The sequence below is a fragment of the Macaca fascicularis genome, chromosome 11 (assembly GCF_037993035.2).
Source record: "Macaca fascicularis isolate 582-1 chromosome 11, T2T-MFA8v1.1".
NCBI classification, from domain to species: Eukaryota; Metazoa; Chordata; class Mammalia; order Primates; family Cercopithecidae; genus Macaca; species Macaca fascicularis.
In genome coordinates, this window is record NC_088385.1 from 2,157,400 (window position 1) to 2,180,687 (window position 23,288).

Below are 23,288 nucleotides of genomic sequence, written 5' to 3' on the forward strand. Positions count from 1 at the left end.
TAGGGAATCAGAGGTATCTAATACCTTAATGTTGGTCTTTTAAATTAGCTCGTCTTCCTCTAAAACAATGGATCTCAAGTACAGATGTCCATTCCAGAAACTCAGTAGGTCTGGAGTAGAGCACGGACTGCCATTTTGAATAATTTCTTTCATGTTTTGAGAACCACTATTGTAAAGCAAATCTGACGCTATGTAATGAGCTGTACAACTCTCCACAGCCATCGACCTATCTGTGAGCCTTTCTTGGGTTCTGCAGGGGAAAGCTACTTCCCGCTCATAGATATTTCCCAGTATAGGCACTCTGGATTGATTTTCATAGGCTAAATCATTTAGAATTTCTATATCCATTTTCACTTTAACCGTTATAGTTTGGCATGACGTAAATCTTCTTACATCAACAAAGATAGCGTTTGCTTCGTTTTTTCATTCTGGTGTGGAGTAATTTTCTGGAAGAAAATGTCACTGATAGGTCTTTGCTCTGCTCCCTTGAAGTCAGGAATCCAACATTGTCATTAGTACCGTATTGGAGTCCTCAAAACTTTGACCAAAGTGGGGAAAGAGAAACGTTAACAGCTTTAGGGAAAAGTAGGTTCAGTCGAGGCTTTCTCCCTGAGCGTCAGTAATTGTAGCATGGTGAGGGGTTGAATAAGCAATCATTTTAGGTCAAATAAAACACATTTTCTTTACAAGTTCTGTCAAAATAGGTAGACATTAGGTAGAATCCAGGAATCACTTCTACACTCAACAGAAATAGAGACAACTCACTAGGACGATGACTATCGGGAACAGCCTAAGATGGTCTTAGTTCATTTTGTGCTGCAATAATAGAGTACCACAGACTGAGTAATTTATAATGAACAGAAATTTTGCCTTATGGTTCTGGAAGCTGGAAAGTCCAAAAGCAAGAAGCTGACACCTGACAAGGGTCTTTTTGCTGTGTCATCCCATAGTGGAAGGGCAAAGAGAGAGTAAGAGAAAGGCAGAAGGCAGGCGAAAGGAGGCCATACTCCTCCTTTTACAGAGACCCCGCTTCCTTGTTAACAGACCGACCCCCACGATAACGGCATTAATCCATTCATGAAGGCATAGCAGTCACGGCCTAGCATACCCTAAGGGTGCTACCCATTAATACTGTTACAAAGGCAGTTAAATTTCAACATGAGTTTGGGAGGGAATAGTCAAACCTTGGCCCACTCTCAATGAATTGATGTTGTTTTCCTTTCTGTTATAATGTTTCACCATAAATTGTAGTTCCCTACATACTATATTGAAAGAACTATTGGTCTCTGTATATTTGTGTATCACAAAAGAGTTACGTCATCTTTAGAGTCTTCTAACATGGAGAATATATAGATACATTTTATATACAATTTGATAGTTGACTAATTCTATAGATGTAGTCTTTTTTTTAAAGAAAGATACTATGTGCCATTATTTTGCAAATTAATGTAAATCTTAAAACATGTTAGTGGTTCTTATTCTAAACAGTAAATACCAAATGAGCAGACATTGTCCTGACAAAGGTACTCCTTTCTCCTCTGGCATCTTCTTTTTTTGTTTAAGAAGGCATTCTGAGGCATGTTGTAATTTCTTAATTTCTCTTATAATTTTTTTATTTCGGTTATATTGTCTGTTTTACTGTTGACAGACATTAAGTATAATTCAAAAGTAAAGAAGCTTAGAATATAAACCAGGATCTGGATGTCATACTCAGCAGAAGGGACTCTCTAGTCATGAAGAAAATGAAGCTTGGCTGTGAAGTAGAAGAATATTTCCATCAAAAAATAAGAATGTTGGAACGAACTTAGGATCCAATAGAGTCTCACAAGAGTCATATAGGTGATTTTACACTTACTTCATTGGAGCTGTCATGGCTCAAATATATTTGTGATCCTTTTCTTGGAAATTGCTTTCAGAGCCAGTTTGCAGGATGCTCCTGAAAATAAATATGTATTTACACCTCATTGTGATCTGTAAAACATATCACTCTGATTCATTGTCCACAAGACTTGGTGTCAAAATTAAAATTCAGTTTAATAAATAGGATATTTGTCATAATTCCAAATATTTAAATAATGCAATAAAACTTTGAAGCCAGCTTAAAGAGAAATTTGGCAGCATCACTAGAATAAGTTTTTGTGTAACTTTCCAAAATTAATTACCCGAAGAACATATCTTTCATTTCAAATATAAGTACAAGTATATTTTATAAAGGAAGCAGCTAGATAATTTTGCTAAAGTAACATTTAAGGAAATACAGGGCTGGGTACAGTGGCTCACACCTGTAATTCCAGCACTTTGGGAGGCTGAAGTGAGAGGGTCACTTGAGCCACAGACAGCAGCCTGGGCCACACGGCAAAACCCCCTCTCTAATATAGATAGATAGATAGATAGATAGATAGATAGATAGATAGATAGATAGATAGATAGATAGATAGATAGATAGATAGACAGACAGACAGACAGACAGACAGACAGACAGACAGATAGATAGATAGAATGAATTAGCTGGGTATGGTGGTGCCAGCTACTTGGTATGGAGTCCCAGCTACTTGGAATGCTGAGGTGGGAGAATCACCAGAGTCTGGGAAATCTAGGCTGCAGTTGTCTGCGATCTCACCACTGCACTCCAGCCTGGGCGATGGGAGTGAGACTCTGTCTCAAAAAAAGAAAAAAGGTGGGCATAGAAGATGAATGGAAGATACTCAAAGATAGACCCACTAAATTGACAAGCTGCTATTTCAGTCTCTGGCCTAAAAAAATAATGGCCTGTTTTTATTAAACTAGTAAACAATTTGTAGAAATGCATGATTTGATTAAATGAGTTTTGGAGGCCACCTTCCTAAGGGAAGCTAGAACTGTACTTAAATACCAGGAGTCCTGCTGCCTCCTTAATCTTGACACTAAAACTAAGACCTCTATCTAAAACCTTAGCCTAAATTCCCATTCTCCCGTCATGAACATCGAATGAAAATCCGTCATGAGTTGGTTTTCACGAAAGTGCCTCCAGGAAAGCAAAGCTCCGGCACGCTGGGCCACAGAGTACCACATTTGTAAGACCATGATTATTCATTAAAAACGGAGGGCGTAGTTTTTGGAAGGCCTTTGCTTAGTATGGGATGAAACTAGCAGCTCGACTGTGTACGCAGTATGGGGGAAAGAGTGAAAAGAATGTCCAGAGTTCCCTGGGACCTTCTTTAAAGCCATGGGGCTGAACTTTATTTAAAATATTCACGGAAAAGCACCTGGACTCCAATGCTACTTAAAGTCATTCTGTGTTTCTATGCAGTTCCTTATTTGCTTTTAGACCTTTTATCTTCAAGTTGTTTTATTTTGTTGCTAGTATTTCTTCAGGTGTCATGATCTTACAGCCCTATAGAAGATAAGACACCCTATTGGGTGCATGTGAATTTTAACCAAATATTGGAATTCCTATAAATACGTCATTTCTTGAACAGATTTTCAGTATCACTATAAATGATGTGTAACATTAAGTGACCAAAAACAAGTCATTCACAGAGATTCTGCATCATATTCAGTCGGACAGCACTGAAGCTGTGGTTGTATATTTTTAACTAGACTTAAGAAAAAAGGACATCAGGACCCCAGCAAAGTTGGCAGCATTCCCCAGGTCTTGTGAGTTCTTCTGCCCTAGACCTTTTCTCATCTGCTTTGTCCATCTGATCTTGGCACTTGCCAGCTCTGCCTTCTTAGTCCAGCAGTGGCTAGATAAGAACCAGTGATCTTTAGAAGTCTCTCTCTCTCTCTCTGTCTGTCTGTCTGTCTGTCTGTCTGTCTGTCTGGAGAATACAGTAAAAGAAGACTCGAGGAAAAAATATTCATAGGGTAATTGGTATCTTCCACATTATTTAAATTTGGAAACATAAACGTACTTTGTGCTTGAATCATACTAGGTGAAATAAGCCAGATACAAAAGGCCAAATGCTGGGTGATCCTACTTGTATGAGGTACCTGGAGTAGTCAGGTTCAAACACACGGAAAGTAGAATGGTGGCTGCAAGGGCTGGAGGGGGCAGAGGAGGGGTGTTAGCGTGTCACAGCCAGAGAGCTTCTTTTTGGAAAATGAAAAATCTTTGGATATGTGTGGTGGCGACAGTTGCACAACAATGTCAGTGTACTTAATGCCACAGAAATACATGCTTTAAAATGGTTTAAAATGGTAAATTTTATGTTATCTATATTTGATCATAGGTTAAAAAAAAAAGTGCTTATACTCATCATGTTTGCTATATGAGAACATTCCTCATTCAGAAGATTTTATGATTTTTAAACTAACGTGTCTGAGAAATAGTATAAATACAGTGAAGTGCAAACATTTGAGACGTACATTTTGGGAGCTTGTCAAGCCGCAGTCGTTTCCAGGAGCTTCTCTCTGTCCCTTTCTAGTCACTCTCCATGTCCCACTGCAGCCCCTGGCAACGGCTGATCTGCCTCCTACTGTAGATTAGAATACAATTCATTTTTATATTTTTAAACAAATTTGGAGTATATAAACTTGTTTTTTAACAAGGGGAGATACAAATGTCGAGTTTTTGCCCATCTGAGAAGCAGGTAGAGGCTTTACAGCAGAAGCCTCAAGAGCACAGTACAACTGAGCCTTCTAAACTTGCCATACTCTTGTATGAATATGCTCATTTTTCAGAAAAGGTGAAGGAAAAAACTGAAGGCAAGTTTTCCACCCACAATTTTGTTCAGTCAGTGTCATTTACTAAGCTATCATCACCAGCAGTTTCTGCCTTTAGGATGTTAATTTTGATCCTTTTCAAGAATTTGTGAAAAATGGAAGTCAGTCCATATTGGGATAACTTCTCTACCCATTCCCTTGTGAGCGTATTTCTTTCCTTTTTTTTTTTTTTCTTTTTTCTGGAGACAGGGTCTTGCTCTGTCACCTAGACTGGAATGCAGCGTGGTACAATCACGGTTCACTGCAGCCTCGACCTGCTGGGCACAAAGGATGCTCCCACCTCAGCCCCCCGGGTAGCTGGGACTGTAGGCATGCACCACCAGGCCCAGCTAGTTTTTTTTTAATTTTTTTGCAGAGATGAGGTTCCACTATGTTGCACAGGCTGGTCTCGAACTCCTGGGCTCAGATGATCCACCTGCCTCAGCCTCCCAAACTGTTGCCATTACAGGTGTGAGCCACCGAGCCCAATCACGAGTGTATTTCTCACTGTGTAGGTCAGTTCCTTTCCCTTGTTTTAGGAGATGGAGAAACATGAGATGAGCAGCAAATGAGAAACTTGGACATGGTGCTTCGCACAGGACTTGCCATTGTGCTGCAGGAAGGCTGGGCTAGGCGGGACCCCAGCGTGCACTGTTGGAACAGTGCCCTAAAGTAGCCTATATTTGGTGACCTTTGAAAGTTTCTTTGTAGCGTTTAAGCATAAATGTGATAGTTATTTTAGTTATTTTGTGTTGCATATTCATTGACTAGCATAGCAGTCTTTCACTTAGAGTCCTAACTGCAATTCTTGAATCCAGGAGTCAGACAGCAGCATTTTATTCTTCGTTCTTTAGGAATTGTTTTTGTAATATAAGATTTTTACTTCTAACACATCTCTAGTAGTAGCATCCTGGCCTTTCTCCTTGCAGAACCTTGTAATCTCTCCTCATTACCTTCAGCTCAGTCTTTCTAAGACCTTGCTTTACTTCTCTAAAACTTTTGGTATTTCTGTATTACGCACAAAATCAAATCATTTCTCATTCAGCATTTTTGTGTACCCTCTGCCTGTCGGTTCTGGTCAGAACCCTCCAGGATTTCACATTCTGTGTTTATTCCTTAGGCCACCATTCCAGACCATCCCTACTCTGATTTAGAGCTACCTCTTCAGCTTCTCTGCCATTTGCTGTCCCTGTAGACACTCCCTAATCCAGTTCTACGATGTGTCCTCACATGTGACTGGTGCTTTCACACTTGCCACTCTGTCTTTCTTATTGCTCTGTCAAAATAGGGCCCGTCTCAGTTCCCACGTCCTTAGCCTGAGGTGACTCCTCTCTGCTGCACTACTTCAGCATTTACTGCCCAGGCAATATATTTGGCACTTACCATTTATTGTTTCATCTCATTAGTTTTATTAAAATCTTAGAGTTGAAAATGACAGTCTCACCACTGAAAACAAAATTACTTGCACAGTATCTCTGATAATCTCTTTAAACACGTAGTCATGGAAAGATCTATAATTTTTTGGCTTTCCAATTCTACTTATTAACAAATATTAATACACTAGCCGTTCCTTTTATAAACCAAAGTCTCTCTCTTTTATGACTTCCCCCACTTTGGTGACAGTTGTGCCCTCTGGACAAACACAGATTCAATGTTCTGTTTTTGCAAAACCTACCTTAAAAATTTTGGTAGCAGTGATTGTGCTATGTTAGTAAATCTTTTTAGATTAGCATACCCTTATATAATCCCACTATGTCATCTTCCTTTGATACCTTCTACTTTTGTACCCTCTTAAATTATGGCGTATAGAATTGAACCTAGTGAACTAGGTGTCAGCTGTTCAGTTGGAGAAAACACAAGTCTTTCTTTCTTTAAATGAACTGTAGATTGCCCAAAGCTCATGTTTTTTTTCTAGTTGTAGTTTCTTTTATGTTTATCTTCCTTATGTGCTCTGCTCACTTGCCTGGATGCTACTGGCCTGGAAAAAAAAAAAAAATGCCTTAAAAGTACGGTGAAATACAGCTTCAGAATAGGTGAAAACACTGAACAGCTGGGCAACCACCACAACAGACAGAAATGAAGTCAGAATCAGAGCAGCTATTGGTTCAAGATACGTTTCTTATGAGCCCACTCTGTGCTGGGAACTATTCTTAGCATTTGGGACACATTAGAGAACAAACCAGACGAAGATCCTGTCTTTGAGCAGTTTGTATTCCAGCCGTTCCTAAGCACAGGCTTTGGGCAAACGGTGAAGACGAGCAGATATGATCAGTGTGTCGAGTAACTGCAGCCCTCAATAAAATAAAACAAGAAAGCTCAAGCAGTTTCGGCTAATGCAATGTAGAACATTAACAATATTTGAAAGCTTTTAGTTTTCATAAGGTTGATGTAAGGATTAAATTACTCAGTTAAGGCCGGGCACGGTGGCTCAAGCCTGTAATCCCAGCACTTCGGGAGGCCGAGGCGGGCAGATCACGAGGTCAGGAGATCGAGACCATCCTGGCGAACACGGTGAAACCCCGTCTCTACTAAAAATACAAAAAAATTAGCCGGGCGTGGTGGCAGGTGCCTGTAGTCCTGGCTTCTTGGGAGGCTGAGGCAGGAGAATGGTGTGAAGCCGAGAGGCGGAGCTTGCAGTGAGCTGAGATCGCGCCACTGCACTCCAGCCGGGGCGACAGAGCAAGACTTCATCTCCAAAAAAAAAAGTAAAAATAGCAGCATTATGATAATACCTGAAAGATAGACACAACCGAAGTGTCCATGATGGATGAATGGATAAAGAAAATGTGGTATGTGCATGCAATGGAATATTGTTCAGCCTTGAAAAAGGAGATTCTGCCACATGCTACATGGATGAACCTTGAAAACATCATGTTAAGTCAAATGAGCCAGTCACAAAAAGACAAATACTGTTTGATTTCACTTACAGGAGGTACCTAGAGAAGTCAAATTCATAGAGATAGAAAGTAAGTGGTGACTGCCAGAGGCTGGGGGAGGTGGAAAAGAGGAGTTATTGTTTATGGGTGTAGTTTCACCTTTGTAAGATGAAAAGAGCTCTGGAGATTGGTTGCACAACAATCTAAATGTACTTTACTGAACGGTTCATGTATAAATGGTTATGGTAAATTTTATGTGTGTTTTACCACAACTAAAAAAAATCTAAAAGATAAAAAATTAATGAGCTAATAAACCGAAAGACCAATAAACCAGAAACGTTAAACAGTTTTAAGAGGTAAATCATAAACATACTATAATCAGAGAAACAGACCCTACCCATGTAGAAGAATCAAAAAACATTTACAGAGCAAATGCCTGTTAATATCATCCAAACTGTATAAGTGCTGAAAGAAGATGCTGAATGGAGAGAAATTAGCAGTTAAGTGAGAAGCCAGATTTTGAAGGAGAGAAAGCTACAGGCATTTCAGGCAGAGGACGTAACATAAACCTAAGTGAAAACACATAGCAGCTCCATGACAGAGTCCTTGGAAGACAATAGGGAAGAAATGGGTTAAAAAATTGTAGGTGATCCTGAATATTAGGCCACAATATTTGCTATGGCAAGAGACCTAATGACGGTGACCTTGGAAAAGTAGGGTAGTATAGAATGATGGAGAAATCAGAGAAGAGGCTTTAAGAATAATGCAGGCCCAAGATAAAAGGGTGGGAGTGACCTGCACATACAAAACAGTGGGTACATTAAAAACTATTAGACAAGAAGAGCCAGCAAAACTTGGATATTAGCCAGTGAGAGCAGAGAAGAAATCAAATGATTTAAATGTGGTCAGCCTGTGGATCCAGGAATATGATGGCTCTATTAACATTAGAAGGGTAATTTGTTATGGTGGAAGGAAAAGTTAATTTCGTGTTGACATTTTACATTAAAGAGATATTTCTGGGCACCTAAATCAAGATGACCTACAGAGGACATAAGAGGTACAGGGACCAAAGATGGCGAGAGCAGGCATTTCAGTGAGGTCCACCCACAGAGGCTGTCCCATGGACTATGGTTTTCAGAGTTTATTTAAGTAGTGTGTCTACCGTAGCCTCTGAAACCTCTGCAAGGGAAACTGAAGAATCTAGTCCTTAGAGGATATCTTCAGGAGAAGAGATAGAAGAGTAGAAGAGATATATTGGTAGTTTACTACTCACTCTTGATAGTTAATTGGTTAAATAACAAGGAAAGCAGCAGAATCAAAGGTTTATTTAGTCCATCAGCAAGAGAATCTAGATTTCAGATTTATCTTGAAATTAGAGTAAATTAAACTATTCCTACGTGTCTGTGACATTAAAATGTCCAGAGCTACTTATCTTGTTCTTGTTTTCATCTGGTATTTCTCCAGATGTTTTCAGTATTATAGAATGTATAGAACATGATTATGCAATCATTCAATTCGGCATACTTGGTTGGAGGAGGAGCAAATAATAAACCTTGGTAACATCCCTTCATTCATACTCCTCTTTTTTTGTCTTGCATTTCTGTTAAACGCACACACATACTTAGGACTCATTCAGATTTTTAACCACCATATTCCAATGCTAATTATGGTCTCTTATTTACTGGCAGCGGAATGCTAATGTGGTGGTGGTCTCAAGGATTCAGGAATATTATTCAAAAGCATTTTGAGCTCCATTTGCCTTTGATGTTTGCCTCCAGTTTCTGACATTTGCCCGGATGGGGGAAGGGGTAGAGGAGGTGGTCCTACTATTTCCTGAAGCCCAGATGCCGCAGCACAGTCCGTTTAGAGACATGTTGATTCTATTAGAATTTGCAGGTCAAAGGGCAGACTCAACTGGCCTGGTAGTTTCAAGCACCAGGGATAGAGTGAATAGACTACTGTAATGACTTAAAGTTGGATTTCTGCTGCTACCTACTCATTACGCTCGTAATGTGCACGTTGGTCATGCAGCGGGTGGGGGGATTACTAATCGCTTTGAAAGGTTTCATGTCCACATTTTCCTTTTTTTTTTTTTTTTTTTAAACTGTGGAAAAGAAGGGAACAGAACAAGGAGAGTAACTTGACGAGAAGAGCATTGCAGTTCTTATTTTGCCCTGGGCTTGTGGCATACATCTATTGCCGTTCACATTTTATGTGCTTGGATTACTCCCTCGGGACTCATGGGAATGAAGTCAGAATGTGCTACAGTAGCAAGTCTGCTCTCTCTGTGGATGGTCTTCAGTTGGTGAAGCTCTTAAAGTCAGTGATTAATTCCTCTGAGGTTCCATTTCTTTAAACTATTTATATCAGTATTAGAATAGGTGATCTCCGAGGTCAGGAGATCGAGACCATCCTGGCTAACACGGTGAAACCCGGTCTCTACTAAAAATACAAAAAGAAATTAGCCGGGCATGGTGGCGGGCGCTTGTAGTCCCAGCTACTCGGGAGGCTGAGGCAGGAGAATGGCGGGAACCCGGGAGGCGGAGCTTGCAGTGAGCCGAGATAGCGCCACTGCACTCCAGTCTGGGCGACAGAGCGAGACTCCGTCTCAAAAAAAAAAAAAAAAAAGAATAGGTGATCTCAAACCACTGACTCAGATTAAAAGAAATTATGAAAAGGAATGATTTCTGGTAATTTTTATTTTCTTTATAGTTTTCTATATCTTTCAGTTTTTCTTCAATGACTGTGTACTGCTTTTATCAGAAAATACTTTTTGTCAAAGAAGCAATTATATGGAATAGACAGCTATTAAAATAAGATTCTTTTTCAATTTGCTTGTTTTTTTCGTTGTGAATTCCATTCCCTCTGAAAAGCAGAGTATTTTTAACATTTTTGAGTTTAGACACTCTCAAGTGTGCCTTGTAAAACTTAATCAGGTAAGTTCAACTATACCATGTCGTCCTTTCTAAGAGATGTATTTGAGGAACAGCAATTTTTCTTATTTCCTAAAAGTCTTTGCTGTTACTGTTTACTAGCTTTCACATTCTTACCTATCCTCCACTTTTTTTCCAAGAGGTGGTTCTCCCTCATAGTATCCACTTCAAATTTACCAGAATTGTAACCAAGCGAACAATACTGTCTTTGTCCCTTTTGGAAAATAAAAGAAAAACCCAAAAGCTGGTATACCTATCAAAGATAGACATTACTCAGAATTCACATGATTATGTGTACAATATATAATCAAAACATTTTATTCTGTTGACTATGAATTGCCCTTCTTAGGCACCTATACATGTAGCAATCAATGTCGGGAGCGTACGTTTTAAATGGAAAGGACAAAGCCATGACAGTCTGTTAGGGAAGTTTTGGAGGATGAGAGCTGTGGTCATAGGAGAGAAAGTTTGATTCTGTATAGTCCATAGCATGTTATCACTGCTCAGGAAAGAAACAGTATCAGTGAAATAAAATCTCTATTTGAATTGCATAAAAAATCCTTCCAATTGTGTGTCTTATTACAAAGACATTATTCCAGTGGCTCAGACTCCAATGCCACGTTCCTTAAAACTTTGAAATTAGAAATCTAAATTGTCATCTGATACTTCATATTGTGATTTGCAAATGTGGCATTTTACCCCAGAGATTAACTGTACCACACTAGCTGTCCAAGCACACCATTTATGAAAGAGCTTGGAATTCAGTCACGAAGCTTCAACAATATGGAATCATTTTTACCATGTCATATTACAATATTTTCCTTAAGCATAAAGCAGGCCTCAAGTCCGATCACCTTTGTCTTTTGCATTCAGCAAAGGTGCTGGTATTTCAATCTAATTAGATAGAGTAATTTATCTGTCATTCATCTGCTGCTGCTATTTCAGTCTATTTAGATAATTTATCTGTCATACATCTGCTGCTGCTTGCCTGCTACTAAATGTGTGATTCTGACTATTGGTGCACAGAAATGTAGCGCCCTTACTGGGAAAGCCCGGTGCTGCTTCCAGCTTGGTCAGTCTTCGAGCTTCCCAAAAGGGAACAGATGACCGCAATCAACAGGAAGCTGCATCGTTAGACCATCTTGAACCCTTTCACCTTTAAGCTCATTTCGCCACTTAACATATTTTTTTCAAGTGGTCCATGGATATATTTAGACTGTCATTATCCCTTTAGTGTTGACTGGATCCTCGTGGTGTAAGTTGCCTGCCGTTTCTTAGAATTACGTAGTGTGGGGACAGTGCAACGAGGACCTTCTCTCCTCTTCCAGCAGCAAAACCAGTGAAACGGATCTTTATTTCCATGATGTAAACCGAGCATACATCTTCCACTTGTTAGTTTTGCTTTCAGAGTTGAGTATACCTACGCATCCAGAATAAAGAATAGCCATTAGAATATTCAGTAGACAGATAGTCTTCCAGTTTGTGGCTAAACTAAAACTCTTCCATATGACTGCTATTGAAGCTCAATTATCTTAACAAAAGACAGAAGCAAGGTTAAACTTGGGCAATGCATTCTCAGATTCAGCATTTCCTCAGGTCAAAAGCTCAGGCCACTTATATAGTTCCTATAAATCAAACATGTCTTCTTTCATAAAAGATGAGCCGCTGACAAATGCATTTTGGATTATGAAACTAATTGTTCACCAACTTTGTTATGATTATTTTGTAAATTTCTTACATCAGCCTCCCCTCTAAATCCACCTTTCTTTTCTTTGGACACAAACCATAAAGTAATTATTAGCTAAACCATAAGGAATCTGTAAAGTTTAAATTACTGTTTCAAAGTGTGCAGATCATTGCCAATAAAGCCACAACTGCAAACTTATTTGCATTGATGAGATAAAATGAATGATTGATGTTCATAATGCACCAGGAATAGACGGCTGTGTCTCCATATCCACTTTATTAAAGTTTGCGGTTCGTTGTACACTGTATGCATGAAAATGTTTTCAGTGTCAGTAATGCCTCAAGTGGTCTGGAAGCTACAGAATAATTATCAAAGGAATAAATTAAATGGATAAAGTATGTAAGTGACAGGATTAGTCTTACAGAAAGTAACTTTGTTTACTTTTCAAGTTCAACTGCAACTATAGGAACTCTTTAAAATATAAAATGAAACACTAAGTTCTTACTAATATAGTTCTTTTTTTAAGGTTAACAATTTTTATTTATTTTTTTTGAAATGGGGTCTCAGTTTGTCCACCCATGCTGGAGTACAGTGGTGCCATCTCAGCTCACTGCAACCCCACCTCTCAGGCTCAAGAGATCCTCCTGCCTTAGTCTCCCGAGTAGTGAGTAGTGAGTAGCTGGGACCATAGGCGTGTGCCACTGCACCCAGCTAATTTTTGTGGGGTTTTGCCATGTCGCCTAGGCTGGTCTCAAACTCCTGGCCTCAAGTGATCCACCCGCCTCAGCCTCCCAAAGTGCTGGGATTACAGGCACAAGCCACCACACCTGGCCTAAATATTTTTTAAACTTTATTTTATCGTAGTAAGAAGACTTAACGTGGGATCTACCCTCTTAATCACTTAAGTGTACAATGTAGTATATTGTTAATTACAGGGAGAACGCCACACAGCAGATCTCTAGAACTTACTCATCTTACGTAACTTAGGCCTTATGCCCACTGATTAGCAACTCCCCGTTTCCCCCTCTCTCTTGCAACCACCGTTCTACTCTCCGTTTGCGTGAGTTTGACTATTTTAGATACATCATGTAAATGGAATCATGTAGTATTTGTCCGTCTGTGACTGGCTTATTTCACTTAGCCTAATATAGGGGAACTTATTAAGATAGCAATATAACAACATGATACAGACATGTAGAGTCAGATTAGCCTGAATGGGATTCCTGGCTGTACCATTGACTCCAAGTGTGAACTTGGGCAAGCTGTGTAAACTCTGAAACTCTTGGTTTTATTACCCTTAAAATGGGGGTAATGATAATAGTAACTTCGAAGAAGTGTTAGAAGGGGTAAATCACACTGGTGGCATTTTCTTTCTTTTGCAGGCAAGAAGCTCTTCTGGCTGCCATTAGTGAAAAGGATGCCAATATAGCCCTCTTGGAGCTTTCGTCCTCTAAGAAAAAGACCCAGGAGGAAGTGGCTGCACTGAAGCGGGAGAAGGATCGTCTGGTACAGCAGCTTAAGCAGCAGGTATTATTAAATGCCAGGAGGAGGGTCAGTGGGGCCAGCCTTCACACTGTCTCTCCACGGGTCTCTGCCAGCTTGTACTTTAAGGTCTCTTGTTTCCTATTAGACATCTGATCCTTGGAGCTAGTTTCCATCATTAGAGACTTTGTACCTCCACAAATCTGTGTCTAGGAAATGCAGAGCATTCTTGGTAAGAGGGATGTTTTGGACAATGTCACAGGTCTTCTGTGAGAATGTTTTTTAACTTTGTACAACGGATTGTAGAAATTAGTGAAATTAGCCCATTTGACATGAAAAGGCTTTTTTTTTTAAACATCCAGCGAGATTTCTATGATAGCAGCCTCTAAGGATATTTTCATGAAAAGATTTTCAGTTATTCAGGATTGGGTAAGCTCTGAAGATAAGAACAAAGGTTGGCCCTTTTCTTTTCCAGCCTAAATGCTCTCAAAATTTAATGCTTTAGTATTCATGTAACGCCTTTTGTTTGTGAAAATAAAAGCTAAAATTTTCCCCTTTGATGATGGTTGCAAGGAGTGTGAATGTACCTAATACACAAAACCATCAACTTAAAAATCGTTAAAATGATAACGTTTTATATTAGACATATTTTTCCACAATAAAAAAAATGGGGAAAACATTTCCCTTTGAAGATAAGGAGAGTTCTGGATGTTTACATCGGAGCCCTGCTTGAGCTTCAGCGCTCCTCACTGAGGAGCACTGGCTGTGCGCAGCACCCGCGTCCCCGCCTCCGTGACTTCTCCTGCATTCCCAGTCACGTTGTCTGTACATTTTGGCTGACCAGGTGTGCTCTTCTCCCTCAAGTCGTGAGACCAAGAAAGAGCTTTTCAAGTAAAGAAAGTTCTTTTTTTCTATTTTTGGAGGTCAGTCATCAACTGATGGTATTTTGGTATAATGTTTACATTAACAAGAATCAATATTTAAACAACGAAGTTATTTTCTCTGTGGATCAAATTAAACCTGCTTAGAAATAGACTTTATATGTATTTATGTTGCACACTTTGCTGAGAAAATACCAAAAGATGTCTTTTTTCGGCAGGATGGATAGTTGACCTGCAAAAAGTAACCCATTGCTCATTCACAAGTGAAAGAAAACTTTTCCAGGGACCTAAAATACCTTTTAGCAAGAAGAGGACATCATCTAATATTTTGACTACCTGTTATGTAAAATAGGAAGAATGTGCTTATTATTAAAGACATCCATCCAGTAGTTGAAAACTGAAATTTGGCTCATCAAGGCTGATCATAGCAAATTGGAGGATATTATTGAAGAAGGGAGTTCACTGCTATCTGAGTTTATATATTTAGCAATATCAGTTATCTTAAGTAGTTAGGCTTGAATACATAGGCCTATGATTTAAGCAGTTCATGATCCCTTCACTTAAGGCACCAAATAGAATTGAGTATCTAGCAGACCAGAATACCGTACCTCATTCACAGTGGTTTTTGATTACTGGCCTCTGAAGACCATATGTTTTCGTTATGTGAAAATTAAGGAAATTGGCCGAGCACGGTGGATCACGAGGTCAGGAGATCGAGGCCATCTGGCCAACATGGTAAAAGCCCATCTCCACTAAAAATACAAAAATTAGCTGGATGTGGTGGCGGGCGTCTGTAGTCCTAGCTACTTGGGAGGCTGAGGCAGGAGAATCACTCAAGTCCAGGAGGTGGGGGTTGCAGTGAGCCGAGATCACGCCACAGCACTCTAACCTGGCGACAGAATGAGACACCGTCTCAAAAAAAAAGAAAAAAGAAAAAGAAAATTACGGAAATTAATTAATCTGTAAGCTTATAACCTTAGAAGGAAGTAGCTAAGAAATTCTCAGTGTCTTTATATCAAACCATATGCCTTGAATTTTCTGTAGTGATGTGTCCTGTATACAGAGAAAAATAATAACAGTTCTCAGGAGTCCTTCCTACAGCCATCTCCTGCCTCCCTTTTACATTCCTGCCCTTTCAGAATGTATCTGGATGCTGTGAGCAAGAAGGAAGGAGTCTTGCCAAAGGCATTTGATTCTTTAATTCCTCCAAGAGTGTGTACTAACTTTTGGACAAGGGAGAGGCCTTTTGGAAAGAGGATATGGCATCAATGCTGTTTTAATTTAAAGCTTCTAGTCCTTGAATTGCTGGAATGTGCCTCAATCTAAAGGCTATTTCCTAACAGGGAAGCCGTCAGCTCTGACCAGACTTTCCAGCAAATGGAGCTGCCGCCGCCTGATAGGCTCTCGGCGTTCACATGTGGTTCCTGTCGTCAGAAAGAGGGGAAGCAATGAGGGATATATAGATTTGGGGTTCACCTTCTAATATGGTCCCAATTTACTTATCCCCTCTAACCACCCCCCCAGGGTAACTTGTCTCCTTGACTCATTCATGGCAAAGCAGCACTTGGAGAGGCTGCATCAGAGGAAGGGGCCAGGGCCAGTGAAAAAAATGAAAACGAAAGGCTGTCTAACAAGCTCCAGATGTTCTGTGGTGGGTGCCAACCCGTGTGTTCAGACCTTCAGTCATGAAGAAGCCCTGCTGTGATTGTCAGGTCCCCGCACGAGATTTCGTGTAAACTCAGATAGAACCCTGGAAAGCACTAATACAATCTGTTTAGTCACAGCAGCTGTCACCAGATGGCCTTTCTCTCAGCATTATTTTCTTCTTTTCACCTCCAGAATTTTACAGCCTCCATGTTGTACTGGCTGCTCGTGTGAAATCTGGTTTTGCCGCTGTGTGCTCCACACAGATGTGTCATAGGCAGGCTGGGCTCTTCAGGACAGGCTGGGATTTGTTTTTTTTTTTCTCCCTGTTTTTAAGAGTCGACTATAACAGTATAAAAGTAAAGGCTACAAACTTAAACTGATTTGGTTTGAATCTAGATAATCTCATTTACAACTATAATTTTGTAATCCTCTACATTAGAATTAATTGTCATATAATATATTCTTTGATTCCAATATTTGGTAGGCATGGGGGATACAAAGGCACAGTACTCGTCCTAAAGGAACTCACAGGCTAATGCATCAAACACTGGTTGTTCTAGACACTTGGAAGACATTCTGTATTAGTCCGCTTTCACATTGCTTTAAAGTACTACCTGAGACTGGGTAATTTAAAGAGGAGGTTTAATTGACTCACAGATCCACATGGCTGGGGAGCCCTCAGGAAACGTACAATCATGGTGGCAGGTGAAGAGGTAGCAAGGCACATCTTACATGGTGGCAGGAGAGAGGGAGCGATCAAGCGAGGAACTGCCACACCCTTTTAAACCATCAGATCTCGTGAGAACTCACTATCTTGACAACAGCAAAGGGGAAATCTGCCCGCGTGATCCAGTCACCTCCCAGCAGGCCCCTCCCCTGACACTTGGGGATTACAGTTCGAGGTGAGGTTTGGGTGGGGACACAGAGCCAAATCGTATCACATTCTGTGGAAGGTAGTCCTGGCCTTGCCAGCTTTTTCTGCTGACAGCTTTAGCAGCTCATCCAAACATTATGTAACTTATTTACCCATTCACTTCAGATTTACCTCACAGAGTTGGCGTGAAATTAAATAAGATAGCAAACCTAAAGTGCCTAGAATCCCCACTTCCATTCTCTATCACTGATAGCCCTGTTCATGGTGAGAACTGTGCCGTGGGTGACACACAGTGCATTGAGGGAGGGGTAGTCTCAGGAAGCATGGCTCTCATGCTTTTTTTTTTTTTTTTTGAGACGGAGTTCCGCTCTTTTGCCCAGGCTGGAGTGCAGTGGCACGATCTTGGCTTACTGCAACCTCCGCCTCCTGGGTTCAAACAATTCTCTGCCTCAGCCTCCTGAGTAGCTGGGATTACGAGTGCCCGCCTCCATGCCCGGCTAATTTTTTGTAATTTTAATAGAGACAGGGTTTCACCATCTTGACCAGGCTGATCCTGAACTCCTGATCTCGTGATCCACCCGCCTCTGCCTCCCAAAGTGCTGGGATTACAGGCGTGAGCCACCGCCCCCAGCCTGGCTCTAATTCTTGGTTATTTCTAACCACTTTATTTAAATGTGCAGACTCACATAGTGTTCAGAATTATACAACTAGCACATGGTGTTCCACTCCTCTGAGGAAGAACGTATTTCTCAGGGCAGTTAGGAAAAAGAGGTAGAGTTACTTTTTATCCTTCCTTTTTTCCACCTGTTCTTTTTAATGATATGACTCTAATATAGAATTTTTAAAAAATAATTCTAAATTCTAATATGTCTTTCTTAAATTTTAAATTTTCGTCACTGAAGAACATTTAAATGCCCATCTGCCTGAAGTCCTCAACATTAGGAAAATGATAACTCCCAAGCATACATCCCATCTCACTCGCCTTCTAGTTCTGTGATTTTCCACGTTACCTGCCTGTTCTAAATATCCCCGAGTAGTATAACTTTTCATAATTCTGTGAAAATAGAGCAGTGACAACAATGGCCACCACGTACCACTTGACTGCAGTGTGCAGGGCACAAGGGCTGTATATCACAGGATCTTCCCCACAGCTCTGGATAGTATCTTCGTTATGTAGAGGAAGCACTTCAGACCCAAAAACGTTAAAATTGTGGCTAAATTTCCATGAAGACTAAGTGGTGGACCCAGAATTAGAAGTGATTCTCTTCTCTCCCTTACCATCTTATGTGAAGATTCCAGATGGTTGGTAATTAGATTGTATTAGAATTAGAATAATACAAACAATGCTATTTTATGTTTTTATGATACTCGTTTGTTTCCCTGAGAGACAGAAAAGGGTATCTATTTATACTCCAGCCCTTCCCCTCTCTATCGATAAAGAACCAGAAACAAAAAAGAAATGGTGTGATTTGTTTCCCTTGGGTTTCCCTTTTCCCTATTCCAGGTTGAGCATCACCTTTCTGTACACGAGGTCTTTCTCCCGTCGTCCCAGCATTACTTCCTTGAGATTACATCAGGTGATCCAGTTGGTCTTGGGAATGATCCTGTATTCTTCAGTCAAGCATTTTCATAGAGTAGTTTTCTACTGTGTTATGTGTATTTTGCTTGCTTAATCCTCCGAAGACCACTTCATTTCCCTAATCACTAAGTTCTTGATGGAAAGAGTATTTCACTATTGCCCCAAGTACTTTCAGTAGGTGTGGTGTAAAAAAATACCTGAATCAAGTGAATAATATTTTGCATACCTGTCTTTTATTAACTTCTGTCCACTCTCTAGTTAACAATTTTTAGTCTCTCGTGGCACTGCATATGATGCCTTGTATGATACCTTTACTCTTGTTGTTTCATCAGGTAAAGTTGAGTACTTTGACATTCGCTGAGTAGGTCGGGAAACCCAGCCTATGCTCTGAACTGGCTGTTTCTGCAGTCTAGCAGACGTTCTGGCACACATTCACGCATCTGTGAACCCACATTTGTACATGCTTTCACACTTCCCCATCCCTGTTAGAATGCTGGTTACCGTAATAACAGATTCAATGCTCTGTCCACATATCCCACTCAGAAACAATTTGTCCCCTAAGATGGACTCACTATCTTTTGATTCATTTATTTAGGGTTATTTTGCTCCTTCGTTGTTAGTGAATAGAAAATGTATATAGGTTAATGCCTTTCTTATTTTGACTTTAACTTTCCTCACATGATATAGGACTTGCCATTGGCCCACCTTTAAATGACTGTGTATCATCTATCTTTTCCTCCTCGTGGCATTAAAGGCTACTGTCTACTATAGTAGCATGGTGTACTAATTATGAAGTTGTGGTTGAAAAGACACTTTTATCATCACCACTGTAGGCACTTGGAACTTTCCAAATAAATCATTATTTGGACGAAAATTTCCCAGGCTTATTATTTATTGGTACAAAGGTGAATACCTTTTGGAAGGTTCAGTAAACTCCCTTTGTTTGGAACTTAGGGTTATGACAACAGTAAAATAGTATCGTTTCAGCTTTCAATTTTGGTGGACATGTGCTTTGCTCACAGCTTTCATGAGAGAAAATGCAGTTTCGTTATTAATTCTTCTCCAGCCAAACTCAAGTCATTTGCTGGTTTGAAATGTGTCTTCTTTACTATCTCAGAGTTTTGAGTGAAGAATATAAGTTGTTTTGTATGTGAAAAATGTGATTTGTTCTTATTTACTAAAATTTGGGAAGAACTGGCTTAACATTGATCTGAAGAATGTAGGGGTCACATACTTTTTTTAAAAAAACGCTCAAATCTGATTTTCAGATTCTTAGCCCAGGGTCCTGACCACTCCCCATTGGAGCAATATTTAGGACCACCAAGCTGGAAGACAATAAATAATTGGATTCTTACATGTCAAACTGATTGTTGGCTCTCTGTAGTATACATGAATTGTTTTTGAAGGAAGCTAAAATCCTGTGAAGACATACTAATCATCTAATATGAACCCAGTTAGATGAAAATCACCTTTTGGGACTTATTCTGTTCTATGAAAAAAAAAATTATATGAAAAGTTCTCCCAACTAGCCAAGCAAATAGACCTGTCTGTAGTCTACTTAGTGATTTAAAGCCTTTTCCTTAGAAATGAAATCCATGATGGAAGCTTCTTGCCAATAAGAATAATGGAGAATCAACCTTTAAAGCCACATACATGACATAAAATCTCAAGTTGCCATTTTTCCGTATTGTCATACGGAATAGAGAGACGTGGCTCAGTTTTATTAACTACTTTCCCTTCCTTTCCTCTGTCCTATGTTCTGAACCAACAGAGGACTAAATTTTCTTACAGAGGCAGAAAGTTAAGACTTAAGATTTAAGGAATATGAGGGTAGGGTGTACCTTGTTGACTGTTATATTATTGCATCTGAGCCTTCAGATGACATCCTGAAATAAATCGCATAGTTAGGGTATTTTATACCTATCATTATCATTAGGGGCTTCGCGGTTTTGACAAATACACTATCAAAGGGAAGCACGTCACAAGGAACACCTACTAGCAGGTCAAATATTGACTAATCTAGGGAGTATATTGTGTGATATTTTGGTCTGATTTTTCACTTTTAGTTTGTTGCTGTAATACACATACGGAATTTTTAAAATATATGTATTTTAGATTTATGCCGTGTTTGTAAATTCCCATAAATACATAAAAGGGCCATGCTAAGCTGTCTTTGGGGTGGCCAGACTAGTGTATTTTCCTCTCACATTTTGCCATAAGCAGCAAGAAGAAACCAGGCCCACACCTTCAGCACTTTAACTGGAAATCTACTTAGCCGGATCTCGCAGTTCATTCAGCACATTCTCCACTTTCCACACAGCTGCAGGTGACGTTGTTGCTAACGTTCTGGTACCGCATATCAACGATCCCAGTAACAAGTTCTTCGCTTCCCTTTAAGATCCAGTGGCAGCCTCCTGAAAACCCCCATTTGAGCAAACAGCCAAAATTCAGGGCACTTGAGGTTTGCACTAGTGCTCTCCTCAGAATCTTTCCAAGTCTTCCAGCTTCCGCCCACTGCCCAGCTCCAAAGCCACGCTGGCATTTGAAGTTTTGTTACAGTGTTACCCCCATTCCCAGTTATGCCAGAATCTGTTAGTTATCTATTACTGCATAAAAATTACTCTTAACTTAGTGGCTTAAAGTAATCGTTATTGTCTCACACAGTGACTGAGCGCCAGGAATCTCCACGCAGCTTAGCAGGTGGTTCTGACTCGGGGTCCCTTATGAGTGTACAGTCAGGCTGTTGGTATTCAGTCATCTGAAGGGTTGGCTAGGGATGGAGGACCCACTTCCAAATTCATTTGTGAATTTATTTTTATTTTTATTTTTTATTCTTCTTTTTATTTTTATTTTTTTTATTTTATTTGTTTATTTTTTTTTGGCTAGAGAGCATTTATTACAAACAAAATTGAGGTAAAAGAAGCTGACCCAGAAGCCACGCCCACCCAGGCTGGGCCATCTCTACTTGCCCCACACCAGTCCCTGAGCACCTCGGGCCCAAAGCAGCCCCCGGAGGACAGACGTGTCCCGCACACTGAGGTAGCTGCATCTTAAGCCCCTACAACTCCCTAGGGTTGCCCAGTTCCCACACAGATCCCTGTCTGGAGGGGAGGAGGAGGGAGGGGCAGGCAGGTGGAGCCCTAGCTTCAGGTGGGGCATACCCCACGCCCCAACAAACATTCCAGCCTCTTAGGCTGGGCGCTTTCCTGCCTGCCCACCCAGCCAGCCATGGGACAGCAGGGTGGCCACCAGAGGCAGCGTGCCAGGGCAAGAGGTCACGGCTGCTTCGGGCAGTCCTCGGTCACCCTCTGGGAGGCCAACTCGACCAGCACATTCTGCAGGTAGTTGGGGTTGGGGTAGCCGTGGCCTGTCGTGTTGCAGTCCATCTCTGTCTTGTGGTAGATCTCATTCCACACCACAGTATCGCTATCACCCATGGTACTGGACGTGCCCACTGTGAAGATGAGCCACCTTTTCTAGGGCACCTTCGGGAGCTCCAGGACCTTGTGGCCCTGGATGTTGTCTGGATGGTAACACTGGCAGGGAAACCCTCTGGCAGTAAATGGCTTTCCAGGGTTGGGGTGCTCGGGTCCCTGGATGTCATGCGGAATGTTGTAAACTGTGAGGATGGTCCCGCAGTCCTCGTGGCCAGGGAGTGACATCTGGAACCTTAACACCACCATCTTCCCCTGGAGCAGGGTCCCTGTTTTCTCTCCAGAGATGATTTGGCTCTCTACCATACAGACTCCTCTGTAGGGTTACTTAGGACACGAGGGCCAGCTTCTCCAGAACAAGTGACCCAAGAAAGGAAGAGAACAACCAAAACAGAATTTGCAGTGTCTTCCATAACCTAACCTCAGAAGTGACATACCATCACCTCCGCCTTACTCTGTTGATCGCACAGACCAGCCCTTATGTCCTATGGGAGGGGGCAGCACAATGTTGCAAACACCTGGAGACAGAGATCCTTGCAGCCATCCTGAGGGCTGACTGCCACAGCAAGTGCGTGAATAAACAAACGTGGTATGTTCATGCAGTGAAATGCTGCTCAGCAGTGGATAGAAATGAACTACAGACACACAACAGGGTGGACGAATCGCAAAGACACACCGAGCAAAAATGGAGACACGGAAAAGTACACACTGTGTGATTCCACCATACTCTGTAGTGTAAGAAAGCAAATCAGACAACAAAGCAGAACTTACTTCATCTTTTCTTCCCCTCGTCAGCTCACTTGAGAGGCCTGCAGGGGGAAAGGGACAAGTTCCATTCTCTTTCACTCCTCTGCCTTCTTCATCTTCTGATGCTGCTTCTCTGGCCAGCATTGTTTCCTTTGGGGTGGAGCAGCAGCCAAAAGACACAAACCTGACAGCTCTCTGTAACATCACTTGACCCACAGAAAGCGCGTGCATCCTTGCCCTGCCAAATGGTGAGAAACAGGCTGCCTCGATACTTCTGTTTCCATCTGCCATCTGTCTCCTCCTCAGATAAGCACCAGGCAGATCAACAAGTCTGATGCCTGAGTAGATACAAAACGAAGGAATGAGATGTCAGTCTCCTTGACTTGTACTCACACCCAGTCTTTAGGAGTGGTTCTCTTTGAGCCCTCTGTCTCTTAGCTAAGGCAAAGGGGGCCTTCTCGTGAA

General features: G+C 40.9%; 1 protein-coding gene across 20 annotated transcripts in view; it reads left to right on the top strand.

Moving 5' to 3' along the window:
• The window catches only part of ERC1 (ELKS/RAB6-interacting/CAST family member 1), a 503,040-nt gene that overhangs the window by 352,805 nt on the left and 126,947 nt on the right, over positions 1-23,288 (top strand). For all 20 annotated transcript variants that reach the window (XR_012419854.1, XR_012419846.1, XR_012419850.1 and 17 more), the window contains one exon: positions 13,562-13,706. Coding sequence is in view for 11 of the 20 variants with exons in the window: in XM_045366369.3 (XP_045222304.2) it covers positions 13,562-13,706 (145 nt within the window). In the remaining 9 variants the exon portion in view is untranslated. The remainder of the gene's footprint in view (positions 1-13,561; positions 13,707-23,288) is intronic.